The 14,098-nt window shown below is 40.5% G+C and overlaps 1 protein-coding gene across 1 annotated transcript; it reads left to right on the forward strand.

Annotated features, from left to right (window-relative positions):
• The first annotated feature begins 269 nt into the window (after nucleotides 1-269).
• On the forward strand, nucleotides 270-13,844 carry espl1 (extra spindle pole bodies like 1, separase). The gene is made up of 32 exons (XM_084128003.1): nucleotides 270-410; nucleotides 768-865; nucleotides 1,006-1,311; nucleotides 1,534-2,250; nucleotides 2,329-2,418; nucleotides 2,508-2,619; nucleotides 3,003-3,130; nucleotides 3,370-3,563; nucleotides 3,661-3,903; nucleotides 4,033-4,177; nucleotides 4,854-5,019; nucleotides 5,146-5,282; nucleotides 5,395-5,529; nucleotides 5,623-5,739; nucleotides 5,876-6,044; nucleotides 6,697-6,825; nucleotides 6,910-7,066; nucleotides 7,266-7,375; nucleotides 7,590-8,803; nucleotides 8,902-9,316; nucleotides 9,410-9,550; nucleotides 9,900-10,113; nucleotides 10,234-10,427; nucleotides 10,978-11,105; nucleotides 11,258-11,380; nucleotides 11,473-11,616; nucleotides 11,705-11,869; nucleotides 11,979-12,083; nucleotides 12,582-12,697; nucleotides 12,791-12,874; nucleotides 12,979-13,143; nucleotides 13,232-13,844. Exons 2-32 carry the CDS (start codon nucleotides 779-781, stop codon nucleotides 13,431-13,433), a joined length of 6,552 nt encoding a protein of 2,183 aa, XP_083984129.1. The 5' UTR covers nucleotides 270-410; nucleotides 768-778; the 3' UTR covers nucleotides 13,434-13,844.
• Nucleotides 13,845-14,098: the final 254 nt, after the last annotated feature.

Below are 14,098 nucleotides of genomic sequence, written 5' to 3' on the forward strand. Positions count from 1 at the left end.
GTTTTTTTTTTCATATATTATTTTCAGTGTATTTAAATAAATTTAATTAATAGATCGCCTTCTATTGTACGTTTCCGAAAGATTAATACTTACATTTATTGTTACTACTACTAATTAAAGAAATCAGTAGAGACTTTGTTATGTAAGAATTCTAAAAACTACAGGACCCATAGTTCCTTAGCTCCACTTCGTGGCTGCAGTTTCCCGATAAGCTTTGCGGTATTTTAAACAAGTGCGCGAGCAGCGCTACATTCTGTTTTCCGCTGCTGTCATCCTGATAACGGCGACGCGCGTCTGGAAATACAAAACATTGTACATTTATATTTATTGAAGATACATATGAACGCCACATTTCCTAACACTCAAATAGAGTCGATATTCCTCCACATTTGACCGTTTATCCGAGCATGGTAAGTGACAGGCTAACAGGTTTATTTGATTTGTTTACACGGGTTAGGGATTAACACTGGGCTGAGTTAGCTAGCTAGCTAACATGCTAGTTTGCAGATGTATGGCGTAAAGTGTAAAAGAAAGCATAGCAGATGATCATAAACCATATTGTTATGTAGTAACGTTAGCTTATTGTACATCCATGTACTTGTCATTCAGCCCAAATCACTCTGCAATAGAAATACATTTAAATATATGTTAGTATTAAAGTTCATATATACACGTATACAACAAACATATATTAGTTTACCATGCCAGTTAATCATCTTAGTATCTGAAATACTTGTCCTTAAAAAGCAGTTTGTTTCGCATTGCAGACACAACAGTGATGACAATGAAGTGTCTGAGAACAGAGGAGTATGTCCAACAGTTATCTTGTGTAAAGGACACTGTAGTTCTTCATGACAAGCTTAAGGTAAAAAAACAACAACTGTTTGTTTTGTGTATAACGTTACATGTGTGAGTGGAAACAGCTTTCCAGTGAGTTCGATCCTGAGTTTATTTCATATATGATGCACACTGTTGGAGTTGTTCTTGTTTTTTCTTTTGCTGCAGAAACATGTTGATGATGGGCTTGGTCCTTATGGTCGCACAATGTGCGATCGTATCATCCGGGCGTGCAACCAGCGCCTGGGCAGTGGGAATCTGGACCCTGCCCATCAGGAGCAGATAGTGGAGTTGGTGGAACTGGCCATCCGAGGGTTTGAATTGCTCGAAGAGTCCGGAATGCAGAACAACCCATTTTATCTCGAGAAAATAGTCTTCCACATCCTACAGAAAGTCTGTGGCCTTGGAGCTCACGGCCCTGCTTGTCGATTGGGCCAACTTATGTATAGAAGACTGAAGCGTTTGTCTGCAGAGGTATGGTATGCTTGAGTCTTAAAAAACATCATAAAAATAGCAATCTCAATAAAATGAGTATCCTTTCATTTTTAAAATACCCACTAATCTGGAAAATCATGGGAATTCATTGGTCAAAAAGTGTGGAAACCCTGGAAACCGTTACATTTCTTTCGATTGTAATAAAGTATTAATATTTCAAGGTGTTCTCTGTAGACCTCATATTTCGTTTTTTGTCAACAGACGGATGACTTCCATGTTCTGGTGCGGAATTGCTTTGCAGTGCTGTGGAACAGTCTCCTGTCTAACAGAACGAGTGGTTCCACCTTCTCTCCGCGGGACAGACTTCACTGTCAGCTACAAGCTTTATCCTTCAAACTCCTAGAACAGGGGTCCAGCTCGGCCTGCTTCCCATCCAAAGTTCCTCTGTTTGTAGAGGAAGCGGTGGTGGAGCATGAACGGTTGTGTGGGTGTTTTACTCTCGACGACGTGAGTTTTCTGACCTCTGAATTACGAGAACTGTTCTTCGGCCCACAAGACTCTGCTCTGACTGGTCCCTCGCTGGCTGTGCGGTGTGAGGTGGTGTTTAAAGTGTGTAAACTGCTATGTAAGAGCCAGTTTTCAGCTGAGGCTGTTGGACTGTTGCGTGGCGCACTGGAGGGGGTTGATGGTCATGTGGGTTTGCGTTCGGCTCTGAGCCTTGCAGATTGCGCAGTGCAGCTGCAGTGTGCGTTAAGCTCGGGAGGTGAATGTAGTAAGGCTTTCACCAAATGTGCACGTGCACTCAGGGTGCTGCCCCGTGCCATGTCGGGCCCAGAGTCTCATGCTCTATTAGAGGCTTGTCAGCTAGTGGTTTGGGCGTTGGAAGCTGGTCAGTGTAAAGGGATGGATATAACCACATTGCTGTCTTGCTTTTCCTTTTTAGAAGAATATCAGGAACTTCTGCTTGCACAGCAAAATGTAAGATTGTAAGAATTCACGGATACTCAATTCACATTCCAAATATGTATCCATTTTAAAAGCTTCTGTTCGTTCCAGGACTCGTTTTCGCAGCAGGTGCAGTACTCCCTTTGCTTCAGCTTTTACCAGGGCTATATTAGCACATACGATAGTCTTCACGCATCTCAGGTAATATACTAAACCTACTTTAGACCATGATAAGGTGTTTGGCTAAATGTATCACATTTATATCCTTCATTTAACATTTATGTCCAAAGGTGTCAGCGGGCGATTCTCTGGATAGGGTGCTGTTGTACTGCCAGGCGACTGCAGGACGCATGCTTGGTGAACTGCGGACACTCAACAACGACAACTTCCTACTTAAAGCAGGTATATCTTCCTGAAGTCTGCATGCTGAAATCTGATTGAATACCTGAATTCAAGCACTTCAGCAGCCATACAGTGTCACATGTTCTTGGAAATCATTCTAATATGCTCTCAAGAAACATTTTTTTATTATTTTTTATCAATGTTGAAATTTGCTGTTAAAAAATGCTGCTTAACTTTGATTTTCAGGGTTATTTGATGAATAGACCGTTCAAGAGAACAACATTTATTTGAAATAGAAACTTATAACAACAATGTAAAAGTCTTTACTCAATTAAATAATTTTCTTGAAGAGAATTTTTTACTGACCCCAAAGTTTTGAACTGTAGTGTAAGTGTGCACATAAATTTAATTCTGTATTCATTTGTTTTTGTTTTTCTTTCTAGTGTGCGCGGTGAATAATGTGGTGTATGAGCTGTTTAACAGGAAGCTGTATGAGGGAGCCTTTGGTTTGGCTGTGATTGTGTGTCAGGAGCTGTGCAAGGACTGCCCACCCTCTCTTCCTCTGGATAGGGTAAGAACAGCAGCTTCCTCTGGTCATTTTTTTAGCTTTTGTTGAGATTAAAAGAGAATAAAAAGGAGCAACATATAAAATTGTGACATTTTATCTTTTTATTGTGGCCGTTGAAGTACCTTGTTTTTGTGTTGTCTGATCTATATGTTATAATATATAACTCTTTCAAGCTGTACAATCAGTTTAAAGCATGCAAATGTATAAATGACAATGTTAGATCTTGGCTGTGGATGTTTCAGGTAAATCGCTGTTTCATGCTGACGGTGCAGTGTAGCCGGCGTGGAGGTCAGCTGGAGCAAGCTCTAGACTGGATAGTGCGCTGGATTCGGGTTTTGGGCATGCAGATCTTTGATCATCTGGCAGAACCTGTGTCACTGTGGGTCAAAACCAAGTGTGATGCTGCCCGAGCAGGAGAGGACGACACTCGCCTGAGGTAACCTGCACTTAGCCAATTGAAAAAGTTTCCGGTGTACTGTTGTTTGACACTAAAGAGTGAATGTGCTGAAAATCTTTCTCATTTTTTTTGTCAGGACTCTGAGGGATGGGTTAGGAGAAGCAGTAATGGATGAGGAAGTTCTGATGTGTTTGTTAGAGGAGGAGTTGCGTGTGTATAAAGAGCAGACTGGAGACACAGCGCAGGAGCGCTACAACACACTCTGTGACCTCTTAGATATCTGCCATGAAGAAACACCACACACACTGAGACGGGCTACTTATCTGTGTGAGATGGCACAGGTTGTGTGCTACCAGGACTTCAGCCAACAGACTGACTGGTGGGTGACCATGAACACAGGACAATATTCATTTATATATATATAATTTTGCTTTTGCCTCATTTGAATCAGAGATAGAACATTGAAAATATGGAGGACTTAAACAATTTTTTTGCTCTTGGTAATCAGCTCAGCAGTTGACTTTACCCATGAGGCTTTGCGGTTGCTGGAGGCAGAGCCAGAAACCGCAGAGAATGCTGATAGGTTGAAGGATGAGAAGGCACATGCCTCCCTGTGGCTCTACATCTGCACTCTTGAGTCCAATCTGCAGGAGGTCAGTGCCTTATACACTACCAGACAAAGGTTGACATTTGACTGATCTGTTTTTTCATGATCTTAACATTCTTATCTGCCTGAAATTTTTCTTGTAGACAAATATATAAACTAACTGTTTATTTATTTATTTAGTTAGTTTGTAAGTCACTTCATATAGTGAAGGAAAAGTAACCTACTGGTGCCCAACATACTTTACTTTTGTTCTAAAATTTGAAAATGATGCTAATAAAAAGAATGACTAGATATGGTCAAACTTTTGGTTGTTAGTGTACACTGCTGTTCAAAAGTTAGGGTTTGGTAATATTTGTTTGTTTGTTTGAAAGTAATGTATATTTTTATTCAGTAATGATACATGAAATTGACCGGAAAGGACAGTAAAGACATTGGATAATGTTACAAAATATTGCTATTTCAAATAAATGCTGTTCTTTTGAACTTTATATTCATCAAATAATTTTTGAAAAAAATGTATTACACAGCAGCGCAACTGTTTTCAACGTTTCTAATACTATAAAATTATAGTTGTTGCTGAAAATTCAGATTTACATCACACAGGAATACATTTAATTTTCTTTAAGTTTTCAAAATCGTACAAACTTTTGAACGGCATTGTATGTGTTCCTAAAATATTATACACCTGTGCTTCATTTTATTTTCCTTTATGTGTGTAACAGGCTGTGGACACTGAGAAGCGATTGCGTGCAGTGCAGGAGGAGAATAAAACAGAGCTGAATATGGATCCTGTTCCCACTAATGATCTAGAGTATGAGGATAAACAGAAATCACAAGAGAGCCAGTTAGTCTATGATGGACTACGCTTCAATCTACTGGCTCAAAGCAGTAAGCCATACACTCAATCACAGCAAATACATACTTGCATATGGCATTAAAAATTTCCAGAACAGGTTTGAGAAGCACTTGTTTTTAGGATAATCTACTAATACTGTTGATTCATGTGTGTGTCAGAGTTAAGTGAGCCTTTGGATAGATGTTTGTCTCTATGGCGGAGTCTACTCAAGGGGTCTGTGCCTGCAGTTAGAGACCCTAAACTGACTGCTTATTCCATGACACTGATGGCTGCCCTCTACACACTTATTGGCAAAGTAAGACTACACACCCACATCACTCACTGTGTTCTATGTTCTATTAATTACCAAGAGAGGAGAAGTGTTTGATATTTGTATTTATGTTGAATAATAAATATGTCTCTGTTAGCACCTGCAAGCTCTGGAGGCATATCAGCTCGCTGCGGCCCTTTTCCATAGCCTCGGCGATGCCCAGAATAGTGCGAATGCCTTTTGCCACTCTACCAGGGTCCTGCTGTATCTGGGCTCCCCTCAGCTTGCACAGGTGAATTAATTTTAACCAGGACAAACTTTTCAGTTGACAATTAATAGCCTTATATTATTTTGTTGACGCCAGAACATTGTCTGTATGTTTCAGGTGGATTTGCAAAAAGCAGAACAGAGTTTGACTTCTGTCGCGAGCTCCGAAGGCACATCTGTTATATCCATGCTTGCTATGCTGCAAAAAGCACAGATACACTATGCTTTAGGACAGGTAATACTCGTTCATATAATTGTTTGTGGACCAGTGAGTAAATTTTATCCAGTACTAGACTCCTGGGAACTGTCCATTAAATTGTAATTGCATACATACTGAAAAAACACTGATTTGTCCCTGCTCTCTTTTTCAGGTGGAGCATGGTGTGTGCTGCCTGATGGAGGTGATAAAGGAGTCTGCTCAGCATCATTCTAAGAGCTGGTACCTGCTCAGGGCACGAGCACTGCAGACAGCCAGTGAATACTTGAGTCTGGACACACAGGCTTTGGACTCAAAGCTACGTCAGAGCATCATACAGCATGGTCAGCTCTCATCCAATACACACATTACACATTTAGGTACCACAAACAGAAAAGTTATATCCCATGTATAAGTTCACATAAATGTACAGTTGAAGACATTCGTCTTGTGTGAACTTTCATTAGAGATAGAAGAAAAAAATTTGCTTCGATAATATATAATTCATGATGTAGAGCATTACAAATCGGAAGTTCAAAATATGGTGGACTGTTTGTTTGGGGTCAATATTTTTTGGCTCATTTATTTGTTAAAAAAATACAGTAAAAACAGTAATATTACAAAGTACTATAACAATTTCAAATAACAGTTTTCTATTTTCATATGTTTTAAAATGTAATTTATTGCTGTGATGGCAAAGCGGAATTTTCAGCAGCCATTACTCCAGTCTTTAGAGTCACACGATCCTTCAAAAACCATTATAATATGCTGATTTACATTTTTTTCAGGATTCTTTGATGAATAAAAATTCATAATTTAAAGGGTAATATTGTTTTTATAATGTTGAATAAAAGTATTAAGTGAAAAAAAATCTGTGACCCCAAACTTTTGAATGGTAGTTAATTTATTTTTTAATATCTTAATAGTTCTGGACAGAAAATTAGTGACATCACAATTACCTATATACTGTGATTAATGTTGTGAATTGTGTTGTAGGTCTGAAGACTCCAGACACGGCTCAGTATGAAGGGTTGAAGCTATTGTGCAGCCTGGTGATGATGTTGCTGGGCAATGGATTTTATGGAGCCCCTGGACCAAACACAGACTCTCGCTTTGTAGACCAAGGTACAACAAGCGGTAGCAGGTTTGGCTACTTAAAGGAATTTTCTTTATTTGTCATTTTCAACTTGTTGTGTTTTCTCACTGTAGGAGACAGTGTTGTTTTTAAATGGCTGTTGCTGAGTGAGGTGCTGGTGTGCTCTGAGAGAATGGTGATTGTGAGGAGCAGCAGTGGAGCCATTCATGAAGCTAAAGCTCAATGTCTAGAGGCTCTCAAACTGGCCACCAAACTGCAGACACTCAGCCAGTGAGTGGATGCTCCATTTCTTTGAGTGTGAGAGTTCAGAATGTGTGTGACAGTTCAGGTCCAAACGTGTATTTCTGACATTAAGGGGTGACATGACAAACCAATGCTTTTTCTCTGAAGCTTGAAGTAGGCTTGAATATGCTCCTGGGATGCCAGACAAATTTCTTGTGGATTTGTAATTGCATATTTTGTTTTGTAGCTGTGCTGAGTTGTTGGTGTTGAAAGCAGAACTGGAGCTGATGAAGGGCGCAACTGAAGCTAGTAGTTTGGACCTGGAGCAAGTTAGAAACTTACTTGATCTCTGTACAGGTAAATATGTAATATTGATTACCAAATCAAGACCTTGATCCCTCTCTAGTCGTTATTTGTGAGAAAAAGGTATTTAGGAGAAAAGGTTTTGTTTTATTTATTTTAGTTTTTTTAAATGTATTTATTTCACTGCTGCTAAACACAAACTAGATTTACAGAAATTAAGTATTTATTTTTAAAAACGTATATATTGTCTCATCTCGCTTGCATGTAGATTTTGGCCACGGGCGACAGCAGAAGTCTGAGGTGAAAATAAAACCTCGCAAAGGTCGGCCAGCTGCCCCTTCTTCCTCTGATTACACCCTTGAGGAAGATGATGACCTGAGTGGAATCCTTAGCTCTCGTGCCCTTCTCAAGGAGCCTTTGGAAGCCATGTCTAGATTAGGAAGCCAAGGAGCATCTCCCCCACTGAAGCCCAAACGTCAGCATGGGCTTTCCTGCCTGACCCACGCAGTGACCTGCTCCTGTCCCTGCTGCAGTGAGCTTAGTGTGGCTCGAGTCAGTATCCACTGGGCACTATTACAGGCAGAGCTCCAGACAGACCCCGAAAACTCGAGCCGACTACGCCAATCTGCCAGTAAACGCTGCTGTAGTGTCAAAGCTAAGCTCCAAAGCAGTTTGGCAGCTCTTGTGTGCTCTAAAAAGTCAGCTGGACTGTGTCTTCTCCAGGTGGAACAGGGCAAAGTGCATTTGGGTGCTGTGCTTCAGCTTCTCAGAACAGGAGACAAAGGGAAAGCTACAGTCCTGTGGGAGGAAATAGAGGCAGGATTGAAGGCAGTGACACACAAAGGGGCACTGAAGCCGGAGCTTGGGCCCATCAGAGCTGCTCTGCTGGGGGCTAAAGCTGTGGCCTGCTGCTTGGCATTGGCCATGAAGAAAGGGTGTACCCCTGAAGAACTCTTTTCTTCTGCATGGGGCTGGAATCCCCCGAAAAGTAAACCACGATTAAAACTTAAAACTGAATCAAAGCATCGATCCAAGAGCCCTGTTTCTGAAATGACTCCTCCAGAGGAAGGTGTTAAATGCAAACCTAACATTAAGAGTGGATCTGCAGACCATGAAAGCAGGAAAACCAAAGAGACCTCTGTAGTTTCAAAGAAAGCTAAAGACTTGGTGCCCAAAATTACCATCACAAAATCCTCCATGATTTTCAAAACGCCCAAAGCAACAAGGACATCCCGGTCAAAATCTGTCTCCACAAGCACTGGTGTTGGTGACTTAAGAGCATTTGACTTCACTAATGAGGTGCCTGACATCTCTGTCAACTTCACCCCCTCATTACACGCATCTGCCAGCCATTGTGGGATTACGAAGTCAAAAGTTGCTCCAAAGGGATGTTTTGAGGTTTACAAAGATTCTTCTCCTGCAGAAGAGAAACCTGTGGTCGTGCCAGATGCGCCTAAGCGATCCAAGCGTTCTCGCTTTAAGGTTTGGCCCATTGATTGGTTTCAGACTTCTTAAGATGATGGTAAGACATTTACAAATCATAAATCATCAGTTAATTAAATACATCTGTTCTGTTTTAGGTCGAGTTCAGTGATGAAAGTGAAGCTGAAGCCGCACCTCCTGCTGTAGTGGAAAAGTCGAAAAAGCGAAACGCCTGCAACTCCAAAACATCTCGCACCCTGAAACCAGCATCGAACACCATCCCTAGTGACGCCAAAGTTGTGAACCCCACTGTAGAACCAGAACCTCCCAGACGGTCACGGACCACTAAGAAAAGCACAGCTCTCGCCTCTACCAGCTGCCTCTCTTCTGAGGAAGAAACTGGCTTATCTTCCCAGACACGCACGCGCAGAGGACGATCAAAAAAGAGTCAAAGTTCAGAGGTCACAGAAGAGCCAGAGAGGATGAGGATGATTAAAGAGGATGAAGATGAGGTTCTTTTGGATGTCAGCCTGGAGGAGCTCAGAGTGTCTGTCACAGAGATAAATGACACAGGTGTGTGTGTGTATGCAGTACAAAACTGATGTAATTTTATTGCTTATTTGACTAATTCTTGTTGGACTAAATTCATGTTGTGTGTGGTTCCAGGCAGCCCAGATGCTGATTGTGAGGTCTTGAGGAGAGATCTGGCTGCAGATGTTGGGCGAGAGTGTTTCAGTGAGCTCAGAAGAACTGGACAAAATGGCTCTGGATCTCACACAACCCTACCACATGGATCTACACCGCTAGGTAATACCGTGTGGCATGTGCATTACCATTCAAAAGTTTTGTAATTTTTTCTGTTGTTTTGTTTTAAAGAAATATTTTTATGTGACAGTGAAGAAATATTTTAAAAGATATGAAAATAGAAATGCAATTTTAAATAATGATAAATACCTTTAAAATAAATATTTAGTTTTTTATTGAATTTTTGATGATGCAGCCTTGGTGAGTACGAGACTTCTTTAAAAAAACACAAAAAACCCCACAATCTTACAGGATCCTAGTTATGTTTGTTTTTATATTGTATTTTGACTTGCTGTCATTGATAAAATTGTTGAATGTCTTATAACCATCAGTGTATTTATTTCATATTTAGCTGACCTGTCCATAGAGGCGGTCCAGTCGTACCTGCGTTCCTCTTGGCTTCTTCTCCACCACTTCCCGCCTCCCTCTTTTTATCCCCACGTCTGCTCACTTCTCGCTCAGTCACTCGGCCAGACCGATCCCGTCACCACAGCAATGCTGCATGCACAGTCGCTGGGTGTTTCCACTCGCCACCATATGACCCGTCATGTGGTTAGTCAGTTCAGGTATGTCAGTTAGTATGAAATGCAAACATTTCGGCAGAAAAAAAGTGATAGCCTGTATTCTACATTTACTATTCTGTATATTTGGACGAGGAACAGAACCTCTTCTTCCTGTCTCTGTAGGAAGCTGAAGAAATCTTGTAATGATGTAGCAGATGGTCTTGGCGCTCTGAGTCTGGAGGAAACGTCTGGGGTGACACAGTCTCAGAAACTCTCTGCACTGGAGCAGATCTTTTCCTTCGCCACATCACACCCACCACAGTTCCCACAGACACACTGTCAGCAGTTCACCCAGCAGATGAAAGATCTGCCAGCAGGTAATAACGTCATCTGAAAAAATTAAAGTGATAGTCCTCCCAAAAGAACACAAAGGAAGATATTTGGAAGAATAGTGATAACCAAAAACCATTCCATTGACTCCCATTATAGTCTTTTATCAATAGAATAGAAATCAATGGGAACCGAAACTGTTTGGTTATCAACATTCTTCAAAATATCATCCTTTGTGTTCTGCAAAAGAAAGTCAGTCATGCAGGTTTGGAATGACATGAGGGGGAGTAAATAATGACAGTTTTCATTTTTGGGTGGGCTATCCCTTTAAGCAAGATGGCCATAATACCCTAATACCCTAACCCAAATTATTAGAATTGGGAATTGTCTATGCTTCTGAAAGTGACCTAATGACTGGCACTGTTTGCTGCAAGTATGCAAGGGTAATGTCTTTGTCATAGGGACAACAAAACATTTTAATGAAATATGAACAATAGTTTCATGGTGGTAAGAAGATGTAATGTAATTTTGAGCCCTGTTGGTATGTATTATGAGAGTCATACAGAATGATATAAATGTGATGCATATTTGCTTTAGGAATAACAGTGTGCATGCTGTCATTTGTGGGAGTGTATCCTGATGAAATTGGCAGCACTATTCTTCTGACTCGACTGGAGCGTGGCTCTACCCCAATCACTGTTCGAATCCCTACTGCAAACAGAGAGGTACAGATTGTGTGCTGATGTTCTTAGTACTTCTGTATATTACCTAATGCAGTACAGCTAAGAGTTTTAAAACTTTAAAATCATCTTTTCACAATGAGAAGGAAATGGGGAGATGTTTGCACAAATCTGGTTTATATTTGACCTTTATTTAGCGCTCTGTTGCCATGCTTCTGCAAGAAATGGATGGAGTCTTGAAGGGGCAAAAAGAAGTGAGCATGGTGGCTGAGAAATCACAGTGGTGGGAAGGAAGGAAGTCATTGGATGGCCGTGTGGAGGTGAGACAAAGATCTTTGACAGTTAGAAAATGATTAATATGAAAGGGAGGATGTTGGATATACTGAATGTAAGTTCTTTCTCTGTCCATCAGAAAATGCTTGAGGAGATGGAAGAGGCTTTAGGGGTGTGGCGAACTCTACTCCTGCCTTTAACCTCTGACCCTGAGCTTGAAGTTCAGGTGAAGTGCTTCCAAAAGGCACTGAAAGGAACAAAGATCACACAGGACATTCTCAGGGTATGTGGCCTCTATTTGCACCTGCATTAGTTTGATCATCACATGTTCCCATCTGTAGTACTTTCTCATTTCTTCTTTCTCCTTGAAGGTGCTTCTCTCAGCATCTCCACTCCTGTCCTTGCCAGACCTGCAGTGTCTTGTAGAAGGAATGGGTCAGCAGGACAAAGACTTCCTGAGGCTTCTGCAGTGCGGTGTGACTAAACTGAAAGGAAGGGAGGAACCACAGGGACATACAGTTCTGATCTTAGACAAGGTACACTAATAATATCCACTCGTGTGAAATAATACAGACAACTTGAAATTGTTTTGAGCTGATTGCATACGCATGTTTTGATCTTATAAGAAGTTTTGTGTTTCTACAGTACTTGCAAAGGTTACCATGGGAGAACATTGCTTGTCTGAAGTCTTGTTCCGTCACTCGTATGCCCTCATTACATGCAGTACTCGGACACAGTCATCTGAAAGAGGTATATGCTACTTATTGCAAGCAAAACATGCACAGTATTTAATACACATAGTAAAGCTTTAGCTTAAAATTAGTTCACCCATCACCCATTTTTTAATCTATATTACTTCCATGGAACACAAAGGAGTTATTTGGCAGAATGTCTTGGCAGTTCTTTTCTATTGATAAGAACCAATGATTTTTGATGTAGAAACTCAATAAAAATTTGTGAGCTATGGCAGAAGTCAATATTTATATCAAGTAACAATTTTAGTCTATTTATAAACAGTGCTAAGGAATGAGTGCTAAAACCCGAAAACGAGTTAGCATTTTTGAACTTCATGTTCCATTATCCTAAAAAAAGCTCAACAGCCTGTCTCTATTAAGTTCCATTAAGGAAAATTAATTGTATTTTGTCATAATTTATTCACTTGTGACATTCTGAACCTTTATGGTTGACTTTCTTCATTTTTAGGGTGAACTGTTTCTCTGAAAAGAATTCTGCTTGTCTTTTTCTCAGATGGATTCAAGTTGTGTTCTGTCCTGTGGTGTGAACCCTAAGAAGGTTTACTATGTGCTAAACCCAGATGGAAACCTACCTGACACTGAGAATCGCTTTAAAGAATGGTTTACTGGGTAAGTTCACAAAATATGCATAAACACCCTGACAGCCACAGTTGTGTAACTGGTCCCATTTCCAATCTGGCATCTCTGTCTGTGATTGGCCAGTGAGCGGGTGTGGCAGGGGGTTTGTGGAACTGCTCCTGATCCAGATAAACTACATGAGGCTGTGACCACCAAAGACCTCTACATGTACGTGAAACTGAAAAGAGTTACTGTTATTTATTAAAAAATGGATGATGAAATATAAAGATGAGATGACGTGCTTGACAATATGTATGTGTACCTCTCTATAGTTACATAGGACATGGTGCAGGTGCTCGTTTTCTGGATGCTCAGAAGGTTTTGAAAGGGCCTGTGCGGACAGTAGCTCTTCTGTTTGGCTGCAGTAGTGCTGCTCTCAGTGTTCTTGGCCATCAGGAGGGAACAGGGATCATCCTCAGCTACCTGACCGCAGGATGGTAATGTACACATCCATGTATACAAATATTTTGTGTAGTTCCTTATGATTTGCTTTATTATTAAATGTTGCTTTTGTCTCTTCACCAGCCCGTTAGTGCTCGGTAACCTGTGGGATGTGACAGATCGTGATTTAGATCGTTTCACGTCGGCTCTGCTCCAGTCCTGGCTCTCTTCTGGGTCTGGCTCCTCCCTTCTTCAGCATTTAGCCCAATCACGTAATGCCACACATTTAAAACATATAATTGGTGCTGCTCCCATTGCATATGGTTTGCCTGTGTATATCCAATAGCCTTAAATTTTATTATTCACAGCTAATATAGTGATTTTTAAAAAATGTATATAAATGCAACCATCTTTTATTTAAGGTCAAATATAATCTCAGGGCTAGTTAACAATGCAAAGAATGAAATCTGCCTTAATGAGAATGAATGAGGACTAAATCTAACCTATGCCTTGGTGCTTGAAGTGTTTTGCCATTTTAAAGTACTCCCATATGTTTTCTTCCATGTTATTTTGTGGTTGCAATTGCTAATTTAGTTTTCTCATACCTCAAGATGTTTTACTACTCTTTTACGAAGTCTTTTAAGTCAAAAGTTTTTCTGATGTACAAGTTTTTTTCTTTTACATTTTTGTACAACATTTTTATTTTAAGTTATATCAGATGACAAGCTTCTTTAAAATAAAATGATTTTAAAATGTATTCTTTGACAATGGTGGTTATTTCAACTTCATACTGTGTAGTGGGAATGAGGCAATTGCATGTAAGAATTAAAGAGTACAAATGGTGGAAAAACAACATGGATAGGACAAGTGTCAAACTGGACGGATAAACTGACAGGCTGTTCCAGTGGCAAGGACCATAAACACTGAAAGTCGTGTCCCCATTACTCTTCAGAATGTCAAGGGCAGCGGCGGAGGACATGGGGGATCTCATCTCTATGTTCCTCAGATATG

The sequence above is a fragment of the Abramis brama genome, assembly GCF_963993115.1.
Source record: "Abramis brama genome assembly, chromosome: 11".
In the NCBI taxonomy this organism is placed as follows: domain Eukaryota; kingdom Metazoa; phylum Chordata; class Actinopteri; order Cypriniformes; family Leuciscidae; genus Abramis; species Abramis brama.